The sequence below is a fragment of the Centruroides sculpturatus genome, unplaced genomic scaffold (genome assembly GCF_000671375.1).
Source record: "Centruroides sculpturatus isolate CEXI.00-Female unplaced genomic scaffold, Cexi_2.0 scaffold1146, whole genome shotgun sequence".
Classification (NCBI taxonomy): Eukaryota; Metazoa; Arthropoda; class Arachnida; order Scorpiones; family Buthidae; genus Centruroides; species Centruroides sculpturatus.
The window spans coordinates 201,125-215,146 of NW_019385570.1; the positions used below are offsets into that span (position 1 = coordinate 201,125).

General features: G+C 29.9%; 2 protein-coding genes across 2 annotated transcripts in view; both read right to left on the bottom strand.

Moving 5' to 3' along the window:
* The window catches only part of LOC111640211 (multidrug resistance-associated protein 4-like), an 18,228-nt gene extending 16,802 nt beyond the window's left edge, over positions 1-1,426 (bottom strand). The window contains exon 1 of the mRNA XM_023386212.1: positions 1,387-1,426. Within this exon, the coding sequence (XP_023241980.1) occupies positions 1,387-1,426 (40 nt within the window). The remainder of the gene's footprint in view (positions 1-1,386) is intronic.
* Positions 1,427-1,490: 64 nt separating this feature from the next.
* On the bottom strand, positions 1,491-13,706 carry LOC111640212 (multidrug resistance-associated protein 4-like). Its single transcript, XM_023386213.1, has 5 exons — positions 13,690-13,706; positions 12,638-12,748; positions 6,427-6,532; positions 6,129-6,347; positions 1,491-1,595 (listed from the first exon to the last, which is right to left on the bottom strand). Exons 1-5 carry the CDS (start codon positions 13,704-13,706, stop codon positions 1,491-1,493), a joined length of 558 nt encoding a protein of 185 aa, XP_023241981.1.
* Positions 13,707-14,022: the final 316 nt, after the last annotated feature.

Below are 14,022 nucleotides of genomic sequence, written 5' to 3' on the forward strand. Positions count from 1 at the left end.
AAAAAAGTTATGCATTCCATCACGTACATAAACAGTGTCGTAATTCGCCAAGTGCAAATCAGCAAATTCGTAAAATTTTTGTTTATTTTGAACAATCCGGATAATCGAAAATCCGGATAATGGAGGTCCGGATAATGGAGGTTCTACTGTATTTTCAAAATCAATGCATTGTATAGGTAGGTATTTAATAAATAAGTAACAAATATAATTTAAATAATTATTATATTAAACTCTTTCCCTATTTTACTTTGCCTTATTGCTGTAATATTATTTGAAAGTGTCGTGTTTTAATTTATTCGGATAATAAAACAAAAAAAGTGCAAATATATATTAATAATTTTCAACCAAATCGGATATTAGTACAAACTGTAAGAATTATTATTGCAAATTAATTTTAAATGAAGCAATGAATTGAACTGAGAAGTTTTCTAAATATGAAAACTTTTTCGTAAGAAATAAATTGAACAGTTTCCTAAATATTAAAATTATTTATAATCTTAATTTACTCGAAAAATTTCTGATCTGAAAATAATTTATTTACTGAAAAATTAATTTAAAAATTAATACGTGCAGAAATGTCTTGCTTTAGGTAAACTGAAGGAAAAAGTCGAAACACTCAAATAAACTGTAATGTAAAAATGAAAATCTTTTCAAAATAATTTCATTGTTATATTATTTCAAATTGTCATGTACCGGAATATCAAGACAAATATCTATCAAGAAAATAATTAATTCTAGTATTGATAATAAAACTATTACTCGACAAATTATTTGTAATCTTAATTTATTAGATATCAGAAATTAGAACAGGAATATGTCATGTTTTAAATAAAGTGAACGAAAAAACTGGAAAATCTTAAATAAAATAAACTTATTTAATATATTAATGTAAAAATAAAGAAAATTTAAAAAATAATTTCGTTTTGGTGTTATATTATTTCATACAATTGTCATGTCTTAATTTTCTCGGATATTATAAAATTTAATAATTAATACAGAAACTCTGGCTTATTGTTAAAATAAAATTAATTTGATTTAAATTTGTAATTAGAAAATTAATTTTGTGATGTGAAATAATTCTATTCGACGAATTTTTATTTGCAATCTTAATTTAATTTAAAAAAATTTTTGTAATTTTAATTTATTCAATAGTAATTTACTCGAAAAATTAATTTTGTTATTAGTATGGCCCAAACCTATTATATTAAACAATTATATATGTAAAGAGCATTAAAGGATGATTTTCATCAAATTGATTTGTCGTTTACTCAGAAGACAATTCTTACAAACTGTTTCTATTAAATTTTAATCTGAAATGATCAGTGTTATTTTAAAAGAGATCTGACTGAAACCAAGCTCATTGCACTTTCCTCTTGTCAGAATTACCTTTATTTGTTATTCTAAAGTTGTTTACTAATTCGGCCATTATAATACGTACACAAAATATACAGGTCGACAAGTGTACATTAAATGTATTATTGTTTAGAAAATTATTTTAAACTTACGTTCTGGAATTTGCCGACGTCATTAGCTAGAAGATTTACCATTTGTCCCACATTTGATTTTTCCAGAGAAGAAGAACTTAACCTAATTGCCTGCATATGAAAATTTAATGTAAAATAAATATTTTTCGAAAAGTATATAAGATATTAAATATCATTTAAAAATACGAGTATAATTATCAGTAAATTCTGTAAAGTAACTAATAAATTACATTTTCTAATACTTGTTTACTCACGCAACTTGACAAAATTAATTTTATTACGCAAGAATGTATTATATAATGGATTAAATTTAGAAGTTGATATATTTTTTATTGAGATATTTGTTTCTATAAATTTGGATTTTTAAAATAACTCAACTTTTAGCACTCAAAACAATTTTTATTGTTAAAAATAATGGTTATAAAATTAAATTAATTGCACGCAGTACTTTTTCTAAGAAATTTGTTCATCATTCGTTGTATGTCTAAGGCACATGTATTTCAGTCACTTTTTACAACATTTTATGTATTTTTTCTTTTAATCTTCAACATAGAAAGCATCTCCTTTTTTAGAAATTCTTTTAATATCATTTGTTGTTGCTATTCCCTTTGATTTCGTTTGAACTGTCCCTGTTGAAATTGCTCTCACTTGATTGCATTCAAAGTCAAGTACTTTTTGTTCTAATACTGAATTGCTATGTAAACCTTGGAAATGTTCAGATCTGTATATCGTGTTGACCTGGCATAATAATTTGCCTAGACTCTTCAAAAACCTTTTGACCCTATTTACGTTTTGAATATTTTTTCGCCTACATTTTATTTGCCTCATAATAAACCACATACGAATTATAATCGACTAGATCAATCAAATTTAAAAAAAAATAAAAAAACAGCCATTGGCCATTTTGTACCATGCCTACAACTGTATGTTCTTATACATTTGTCAAGTTTATCAACACTTGCTTTTTTTCAATTATAATAATTAAATACTTTTGTCTTTTCACTTTATAAATACATTATTAAATACATTTAATAAATACATTGCATACACTTTATATCTACTTCTATAGTGAGGACTGCAATTCCTCAAATAAAAGTAATATAATACTTCCACAAGAGCAACAATTCATCGCGCAGCATCAGATATTTTTTATAGGAACCACTACAATTACTGAATTTTTGTCAAATATACTCCATAGTATTCACAAACCGTAGTGAATAAAAGTAGAATAAAATTCAAATTCCAAAATTAATATTTGTCTTTAATATAAATATAGATGAGATGGGGTCACAAGATGACACTTCTAATCTGCATGTGATTGTTAAAGCAGGGTGTGTAATAGTTCTCAATATAGTTTTAAATATTTTACAAAAATCGTAAACTATTTAAAATTAATATACGTAATTAAACTAGTATTTAAATATATTCAGGCGTATATATCATAAAACCTATTAATTGATAATAACTATTGAATATTGCTTAATTGATTAATTGCTCTTATTATTTCTTCCAATGTATAGTCCGAAAAACATTCCTGTCTTATTGTAAGCACTTTATAACTATCCGTTGACAATTGACCATTATTCGAGACAAAATGACCTTTAGAGAATTTAACAGCATAAAAGTTTAGCCATCTTTCCAAAGTAATTTTTGAAATATATTCTTCTACCTCTAAACTAGTTGATTGTTTGCCAAAATGTTTTAGAGTTGTTACATGTCACCAGTATTCTATTTAAGTTTCAAAAATAAAATTATTTTTTTTGACATAAACGTCTGTAGTCTTTCAAAATAATATTATAGAAACCATAATATTCATTTGTATATGACGTTATAACCTTTTTAAAGAACTTCCACAAATCTTTCCCCAAGATGTGACACTCATTATTATACATTTATTTGTTGCATGAGTTTTACCTGGTACAGGATTAACGTCGTAAATTAAGTCCAAAGAAGACATCGCTGCTTAAGCTCTACCTAGATCATCAGGTGTAAGAATTCTTCCATACTCATTTGACAGAACATTACCTAATTTAAGAGATAATTAAGATTTAACTTCATATGTGTACTGTACATTGCACGTTTACTTAAAAGTTGTCTGTTAAAAATGCGAAATGATACCAATCAGATAGGTTTTAATAAAACTGGTAAATATTCTGAGCTAATCTTTGTTAAAACATTTAAATTAATTACAACACTAAAATATATATTTTGTAATAGTATCACAAAATCAATTATACTGCCTCCTTTTGATGAGTGATAGGTAAAATTATTATTATTTTTTGTCTCCTGGCGACAAGCCATTTAAACACGCGAGACTTATTTTCACAAAATTTATATAGAATTTTCTTTCTGTCATTAACAATTATATCTTTTGAGGCTCTCGAAAAAGTTTTCCAGTTGCCAGTAAAAGTCCCATTCGAGCGTTAAAATTAGCGCATAAAATCAAGTTCATTTCAGGTAGCAGATAGTTTTCTATAAGCGATAACATGTTCTTAATATCTTCATCGAAATAGTTGTCAGGCGAAATATATAACACTATTTCTTAAATATTGATTGACTTCTCAATGTCCAATTGTAAAAACAAAAAAAAAATAGTAATTGAAATATAATTTCAACGTTAAAAACCGTGTCCAGTTAAAACCGACATTAAAGCCACCCCTAGGTCTTGCAGTTCCTTCACAACTATGTGCTAATTGATGGAAAATTTTATATTTATCAGAGAACATCAATTATTACCGGTAAAGTATGCTATGTTTCTACTAAACAGTAGATATATTATATTCCAAAAATTAGAAAAGTAATATTTATTATCAAAATTTACTATGTTATAAAAAAAAAGTTTTGCATTATTGCCATTGTCCGAGTATAAAACATTATTTTCCTTATAATTTTCTTTAATTAATTTTTTATCGTTACAAACTATATTTCTAAAAAAATGTTGATTGTTTTCTTTTTAAAAAATCTCATCTTTAAAATTACAGGCAATCGTCTTATCATACAAAATCAATTTGTTATATTGCAGTTTTAAATTAGTAGCTCTTTTTAAGCGCATATTTTGCCATAAAGTCTTAGATTTTTTCTGATAATTTTAGTATTTGGCGAGTAATCATCATTAACAAATATGTTATAATTTTTTACTATATTAATATATTTAAATATTTTTATTTATTTTCAAAGTTAAACACTTTATAAATAACCAGTCTTTTTGAATTAGGTTTGAAATTTTTAATTCGATAAGTTCGCTTGATATTCACATCCGTAAACTATCACTAAATAATTTTCGAACCTTGCATAGACAATTATCCATTTTTTCGTCATTCTCTAAACCCGAAATTACAAAGTTATTTCTTTGTCTTTATCTTCCAGTTTCAAAAACTTTTGACGTAGGCAAAATTTTTACATAATGCATTTATTTCTGCATTTGATTTGTTATTCCTAACGATATCTGTTGCTTTATCAATTTCGAGGGCAAGGAGTATAAATTCAAGATCTACCGTAACAATGTCTATGTTTTCAACACAGGCAATACAATACAAAATATTTTCAATAGTTTTGTTCTATCTGATCTCTCTAATACTACCTGTAGTTTACTATTTGAAAAGTGTTGTAGTTTTAACAAAAGTTTAATTCTTTCTTGAACGTTAATCCCATTTTCGGCGCCTATTTAAGACAAGACCATTTACTCTATCGACTCACCTCTAACATTTTCCTCTCTTTCAATTCGTTTTTCTTTACGTTTTATTGTGATCCATCCTGGAATAGTGGCAAAAAGTTTTTGTTTTCTCAGATGAGTATTTAATTATTATTCAGAAAAGTAACAGTAATGGGTCAAATCACAAGAGAGCAAAGTATTAACGCCAACAGCCACGATAATCGGACAGCGCCCTACTTTTTATGATACAGAACAACTTTCCTGAAAGTTCTCAATTCATGTCATAAAGACATGATTATTTTAATGGGTTTTAAAATGACGGCGAAATAACTATTCTGCGGCCATTATACAATTATTATATTCACGAAAAGCCTGAATGGTAAACGCACATTGCGCATCTATTCGATGGTTCAAAATAACTACTTCTTCTAGCCAACATATCTATCAGGAAGTTTTTCCTATTCAATCATTACATAGAAAAATCGACTTTGAAACTTCTCGTTTCTCTGCCCTATCGTGTATATTTTAACCAATGACAGTAGCAGAAACAACTGGAATAATTATATTTATGAATTTAATATAGAAACACATGAAGTGTAACATTCTGGTTCATATTATTTACTGTTAATTCTGAAGAAATGCAATAGATTCACACGTTTGAATTGTCAGTTACTTTTAGCAAGGTATCGTCCACAAAAGTAAGGGAAAACGAAGTATTACTGGAGAATGTACAAGAAGACAAATTTTTAATAGAATCTTTAGCAGGAAACGATAGTTTTTCAAAATTCTTGAGTATATTGAGTAATAATTCATTTTATCATAACTTCCATCAAATTAATTTGAAAGACAAAATTCAAAATCTACTATTGTTAGAAAAATGTTTTTTCTAGAGTATTTTTTAAAATTTCTCAAATATATTTAATTACAATACACTATATATGAATAATATAAAAATAATATTTTACTCAAAATACATTATCTTTTATACATACCTTTCTATAAACAAGAGTGCAAAAAGCTATTTTCAGTTTCATTGAATAATATTCTGTCATAAACAGATTAGTATTATGCGTAAACAAATAAATCGCAGTAACAGAAAAAAATCCTGCAATTGTAACATAAACGTTGTAGTGATTCCATTCTTGTCTGTTTTCAAAATAATGTACTGCTGATCCTACAAAATATGCTTGACCTGTAACTAAAGCTGTTTCCTGTAATTATACGTAAATATCAGTTATTTCAATTATATTATTACTAACTTCACCTCTTTATAATCGGATGCCATAATACCTGAATTAGTACAAGTAGTATTACAATCAAGTACTTCCAACCAACAAAACGTAAAACAGCTTTCAGTATGTTCGGATTTTTCTCCTGCAATTCCTTTTTCCATTCTCTGAAAAGAAATTTGGTTAAAGCCTTTGATTTAAAAACAATATTTTAATAAATGTCATTCAACTTTTGTAAAGTAATGTCTAGAGCTTTATAAATGCTATTATCTTTTGAAATTTTTAATGCAGCACCAGAGAATCTGGTATGTACAGTAATAACTGCCCACGCTAGTATTCTGCGAATCCGAAAATTATTAAACAAGTGGTTTCATATGATCTCGAGCCACAACAAAAGTATGGTGTGTTTCTGTGAACGTTACTATATAACAAAAGACAGATACAATTTTAACATAGTATAGTCATATAATATTTCATTGTAAGACAGAGTAAATAGCACGTTTAAACAAATCACAGACATATGCAGTATTCACTTTCAGATGTCTGCTGTGGAAAAATTACATATAACTTATTAAAGATTTTGTTAGATACTAAATTCAAATATTTTTGTATTTTAAATATTTCTGTTTCCACTGTAAATGCTTACCTACTAAATTTTTGAATTTTGAAAACAAATAATAAACATTCTTATGTTTCACCTTCTTATGTTAAAATCACATAAAATGAATTATGTAACAATAAAGAAAGACTTTTCTTTACTAAACATAACTGTTTACAAAATTTTTTCCTAAACGGTAATGAGAAAAAACGTGTGGGAAAATACTTTAAAAAATTTGCAACGTTTATTCTACACTACATACAGATAGCACCTGACTTACCCACTGCTGAAAGGTATAGTCTTATACCCTTTGTCCTCGAAACAAAGTAAAAAAACATAACACCGAACAAACATTTTCGAATAAAAAACACAAATACAGTAATTATAGTGCAATAAATATGGTAATGTCTATACAAAGTCTAACTCTGTACAAACAAAAATCAATAATATATATACAGTAATACACAATAATTATTACATATATGTAACATCCAGTGCATTAGTACAATTATAGTACATAAAATAATCCATAACAGAAATATAATCAGAAAAACATTAATGCCAAATCCCATACATGGTATGTAAAAAAATCATCGGCATCCCAGCCGACTCTTAGAAAAGAAATGGTGAGTACACCACTGATCTAGACGATATCATTAAACATCTTTTCATCACCCATTTTCCTCCAGGAGACCACGAGGAAGATAAGCCAGAGAACAAAAATATCAGGAAAATAGTCCTTTACCCATCTATCATTGACAACGACAACCGTTAACATTTACAAAGGTGGGTGCTGCTATTAAAATTCTACAGAATTATATGGCTCTTGGCATTAACGGGATAACAGCCCGTATGGAAAAAAAGGCATTTAAAACCATTCTTATCGCCTACCTCTTTACTTTCAACTTATGCCTAACCAGGCACCAATTCCCAAAATGCTGAAAACACTGTTGTGAAATTCATACCGAAAACTGTCTTTCAACTTACTCAAAGCCACAGATCTGAGGCCGATTAGCCTTCTGCCCGTACTGGGCAATGTTCCTGATGGACTTCTAATTAATAGAATTAAGTTCCATTTCAGGAATAACAACCATCTTCATCCAAATCTATATGGCTTTGTCCACAGGAGCTTTACCTACCCAGCTTTCCACAGTGTAATCCAATTCATAGACAATGCATAGAAAAATGAAAAACACGTAGCGTTGATCTTAATAAATTAGAGGAATTCGTTTAACATTTTGTGGTGGTCATCCTTTTTTTGGCAGTTCAAATCCTTTGTCTGCCCACAAAACATATTCAAGCTGCTCACCAACTATCTGAAGGGCCGTACTGCTGGCATACACGAGATGGACACACTTGTCATCTGGCCTGTCACCCTGGGTGTCCTCAAGGTTCTCGGTTCAGGCCTAACCTTGGCAACATCATGTACAACGACCTTCCCTGATGCGATCAGTGTCACCTTGGATACCAGGAATACACCGATGATACTCTGGTCATGATGTCCAATAAAAACAGTAAGAAATTCCTGCGAGAAGCCAATTCTTTTCCCAATAAAATCTCAGAGAGGAGCTACATTAATAAATTATCCATTAACCTAGTAAGACCACCTGCATGTTAAAGTCAAAAGAGACCCAACTCAATAAACCATACTCGAGGAATGAGATAAGTACTAAGATAAGATACACCAACAATATGAAATACCTGGGCATTACTATCTATCAGAGTTTGAAATGGTATATTTACATAAAGCTAAAAAACGCTTGTAAAGAAGGAAGCCATAAAACTTTTAAACTTTCTTTGCTTTCTTGCTGGGACCTCAACAACAAGAGCTTAACAAGTATTTAACGTCTGGCCATCGAAACTGCTATACTTTATGGTGCGCCCTTTTAGGGAGACACAGTGGACTAAGTACAGTACTACAAGTAAAAGAAATAAAAAAGAAAAAAATATTTCAGATTTTCTAGAACATTTTAACACACGATTCCCATTGTTTAACTGATATTATTCACAATGAGAAAATTTCAACTCACAATTTGTGTCTCAACCTACTGCTTGAAACTAATCGCTTTGCCACCAGTGAAAACCATAATATAAGTAGTCACAATTTCTTCATACATGACAAAAGTGCTTATTATTTTACAAAATATTATTTTCAGTTGTTACTTTTCCATTAAACTATACATAATAATTTCAAAAATATTCAATTTAATCAGAATTTTATAACTAATTCATTAAGACAATATTTACCTATCAACACTTACATAAAAAATTCAATAATTACACTTATATATAATACAAAACTGTTGACATTTAAATTAAATTATTTGAAATTTTTACGTGTGTAACTTTGTAGCAGTGTTATATATGATACTACTTGCGACTTCGTCCGCAGAGGTTTTGCAAGCAAACCCCATGTACATTCAATATTTCAATAACTATAGTAATTGTTATATAACACCTACCGCTGAAGAGAATTGCCGAGAATCAAACGAACTATTTTCAATTTGATTAATTTTCTGGAACGTTTACAATCGTTCTATAATCGAACCAATATGCAATAATAAATCCGAATTTAAAACGGTTCGAACATTTTTAAAATCGAAATAGATAAAAATATTTATAACAGTGTCTGAAATGTTATCAATTTAATACACCTAAGTACTCAATTAAGACTAAACGTAGTTAAAAACAGAAAATCTCATATAAAATAGTACAATAGAAGCCGTTCTTTCGGTTAAGTCTTAATGCTCTTCCTCACCCCTCGCAGATAAATTTCTAAAAATCCATTCTTAGTGTGCATTGCCATGGCGTACCCTACTAAAACACAGATAAAAACAAAAAATCGCATCTAAAATAGTACAGTAGAAGTTGCTTTTCTGGTTAAGCTTTAATGCTCTCCCTCACCCCCCGGAAAAATTTCGAAAAATCCCTTCTTAGTGTGCGTTTTCTTGACGTACCGTAACTGCGTATTAAATTTCACATCTCTAGGTCCAGCGGTATGCTCTGGGCGATGATGAATCAGTGAGTCATTCAGTCAGTTAGGACAAGCAATTTTATATATATAGATAATGCACAACACACATTAATTCTTCAAATTTATGTTATTCGCTGCAATATATACAATGATATCAATTAATCACTCACACGTTTATAGGAATGAAAAAGAAAATCATACAGTTTGTTAAACAGTAGGATAAGTTAGCTGACTGAAAAAACAAACTTTTAAATAGTTTGTTTCACTGATTTCGTAACAGAAAATACAGTAAATCTTTCACAAATGTCAGATTGCTTACAAGCTGTTAATTAAGTTTATTATTGGTAGAGAAATTAAGAGGAAAAATCAGGTAGCTGCACTTGAATTAGTTTTACTTCGACTGACAAAAGATATACTTGTTTCAGGGTAATTTCAGTAAGTAAAATTTCTACGTATATTAGAGATAAGCCGCGGGTCAGGGGTTAAACCCGAAATACCTCTCGGCGAAATGGAGAGTTGGCAAACGTCGTCTGTATGGAAGGGTGTGGTGTCTTCCGTGTCCTCTATCCGATGTCCTCTCTCTGTAGCTGGATCGGGTCCGCTGTATGGAGGTTCGGGAGTTGAGGTGGCACTATCACAAAGTATAACTTCCTATGACGAATCGACCTGAGCTTCCGGAGATTCGAGCTTTTATATCATTAGTGTGGGAAAACTGTCACGTGATTGACTTTTGTTGACGATGACAATTCATTCTTCACACCTAATTGTAAACTTCCTCAGCTAGTTGTTATACAATCGGTGAAATCCGATCCAGTACAAATTCTTCGGGTTTTTTCCAAGGATACTAAACAGAAAATTTTGAATTTTAAGAAGCCCGAAAAAATCCGCGAGCTCACATATATCATTTGTAAAATGCCATAATTAATGAAGCTTACTCTATTTTTTTCTCGACCTATTTAATTATTATAATAATTTAGAAATATTAATTTGATTAAAACTTCGTCGAGTATTTCATCTTATTAAAAAACATTAACCAAACTTTATTATTAATTTTATTTGATGTTTTTTTTTCCTATTACTTTTACAGATCTTTTTTACCCTGTGGACACTAATCGGCCTTTCTTAGCGAGCCTCTTGTAGATTCGGAACACAATGAGACAACCAGTGCAGAGACAAATCTTGACATATTAAAATGTCTAAACTGCAAACAATATCAGAGAGTTTTAGGCACGTAAAATACAATTCTTTATCGCCGAAAGTGGTACGCTGCCGCATTAACTGCTCAACTAGGACTCATCAAAATGTTTGAAAATATTCTACTTATTTTGAGCGGATGATTTATTAATTCTTGCGATATAACGACTAAAATAACATCTATTTTGGCATTAAAAAACTTGAGTCACGAAATTTTAACAAAATGTAGATAAAGTTGTATTATTGCTGTAAATGTGAGTTCAATTAACAGTTTACTATAAATCAACTATGCACGATGAATTTTGTTATAACTTTCTATAACGTCAAACAGAAGTTAAGTGTTCCATTACAGAAGTAACAATAAGTAACACAGGTCTGCAAGTAAAAAACTGCATAAGATTTTTATACATTTTCTTACAGATTTCAACGTGATAAAAATGAAAAAACTACCAAAAATATTACATCTCGCCAATTTTTGTTGTTCCACTCAAGTTTCTGTTTGTATTTAGCATAAAATTTCTAGTTAACTTGAAATTTTGCATTTTTTTAAATGACCTTAAAACGAAGACTTCTCACATTAATTCTATCAATTATAGGTGGACTTGGTAATAAATGAATAGAAATGTTAATGGTTAAACAGAGTAGTGGTAGGGAAAAATGGGTTAATTTCTTTTAGCTTTAGGAGAAAGCTCGCATGATCTTATAGAAAGAGGTTAAAAGTTGATAGTGAGTAATTTTACTGGTGAGGTTAAGCATGTTTTGACATATTATCTGGGATACTAGGAATAAATATAAACAACCTTCTGTTGGATTAGATCATAATTCAACAAGCTAAGTAAGTTCAGTATCTCACTGGCCATCTAATGTGCTACACTCAGTTTATATCCAGCATTCGAACGCTACTGTGCTTGTATTTTTATTTCTGGAATATGGCTTGCAAAGGCTGTGTAGTTTCTCCCGACAGCTTCTGTTAAGTTTGTGGCGAATACACAGTGAAAAGTCAACAAAGAAACATATGTGAGTTTGTAAAGAAAGTTTCTTTGCATATTTCAAATTGAAACTTGGAGATTTAGACAAAGCAGATTTTTGGAAACACTGAGAGAAAAAGGAAAAAGAAGCATGGGACTCTTTCAAGAATGTACAGTATTGCATAAGTTTTGGGGAAATATTAAGGACCCTGACTACAAAACCATTACACTACGCATGCCGGCAGCAGCGTATAAAGCTCAAAGAAGAAAGATGAGCTTATAAGTTCATTTCTTACACTCCCATACTGACTATTTTTTCGAAAACTTGGGAGCCTACAATGAAGAACAGGGTGAAAGATTTCACCAGGATGTCCGTGATATCGAGAGACTTTACCAAGAAAAATGGGATGTCATAAATGAAACAATATTAGTTTTTGTCTAATTATTTTGTTAAACTTGAGGAAATCATAAATGAAGCCGAAAGTATTAGAAAATAATAAGTGAAATCTGGATATTCAAAACTAAATAATAAACTTACTTTTGAAGTAGATCCCCAAGATACTCTGAGGTGTGATATTGCGAGGCTTCGTGTAAATCTTTTTCTTTCAAAATTTGCTTTCTTCCTTTGTTTATTATAGGAAAAACCCACCTGTGAAATAAACCAGTTACTTATTAATTAATCTTGTTTAACATAATTTTTTTTGTACTGATAATTTTCAAGTGACTATCGTTGTAGTTAACTTACAACGCATTTAACGATTTAATCCATGTAAATCATTTATCGTTATCACTGTGATAGTTTATACAGAACGAATTACCTAAAGCGTTTTCGTTTTATACAGAACGAATTACCTAAAGCGTTTTCGTAAAGCAATTAATTAGCGTATAATGTATCATTACTAACTACTATAATTAAAAATGTGTTTGACACACATTCTTGAACAAAAAGCTTTATTTAATCTCCAACGTAGTTCAAGAACGTCACCACCCCATGCCGTGGAGTGGGCGATTAAACTACTGTACAAGTGTCAGGGAAGGCGTCTACAATCCTTTGGAGTTCTTCTGTTAAGTTCTTGTCGGCATCGCCGTAGACTGTATTAAATTACTATGGATAAGTTGCTCTTAGTTCTGCTCTTGAAAAATTTTGAGTGTTGTGCAGAAATTCGATCTGAACTATGTGGAATTTAGTGGATTTCTACTTCGGAAGTATGGGGGATTAATAATTTGTCAAGTAGGACCTTTTTTATTTCATATTTTTCGAAAAACGTTCTAAAATCGTACTTTTTCCGGATAACTAGTACTTGGAGTGCCGTTTTACCGTAATTACCGACAGCATCGTCTGCGGCATTGAATAGTATACTAGGATACAAATATTCGTAGTAATAGGACCATTAACAACTGTGTTACTGGCCTACTTCCGGTCGAGAATATAACGCGGATATCTCGCTTCCGGCTAATTAGTTAATAATATCCTTTCGTTGTTTCTTCAAGGACTTTATCAGTAACATAAGTTGAAAATTTCGTTTAAATATCTCCAATAGAATTTGAATTATGGTGATTCTCGTTTTTGTTCCACATTTAACATCTGACTCAACTTCCGATGTCATGACTACGGTCATTGACCTTTCTACATAGGTAATCATTAGTAATATGGAAATTGGTGTTTTTTNTGTCAGCGTTATTTTATATGATATTAAAGCATGCGCCATCACTAATCCGAATTGCAAATTTAATACGCCTATACATTTGCAATTTATTTTAAACCAGGGGTCGGCAACCTTCTGAGTCCGAAGAGCCAAAAATTACAATTTACAAAATTTCAGTGTTTAAAGAGCCACAAAACTTTTTCTTGCCAACAATAAATAGTACTCGCACAAATAAAGTTTTTTGATAATTTTTAAATTTTTTTTGATAAAATAAATA

Bases quoted from the DNA above. Each gene is read 5' to 3' on its own strand.
- LOC111640212 (XM_023386213.1), bottom strand. The intron at 6,348-6,426 runs GTATTATGGCAT...GTATAATTACAG, and splicing joins TACTACTTGTACTAATTCAG to GAAACAGCTTTAGTTACAGG. The intron at 1,596-6,128 runs GTATGTATAAAA...TTTCATATGCAG, and splicing joins GCACTCTTGTTTATAGAAAG to GCAATTAGGTTAAGTTCTTC.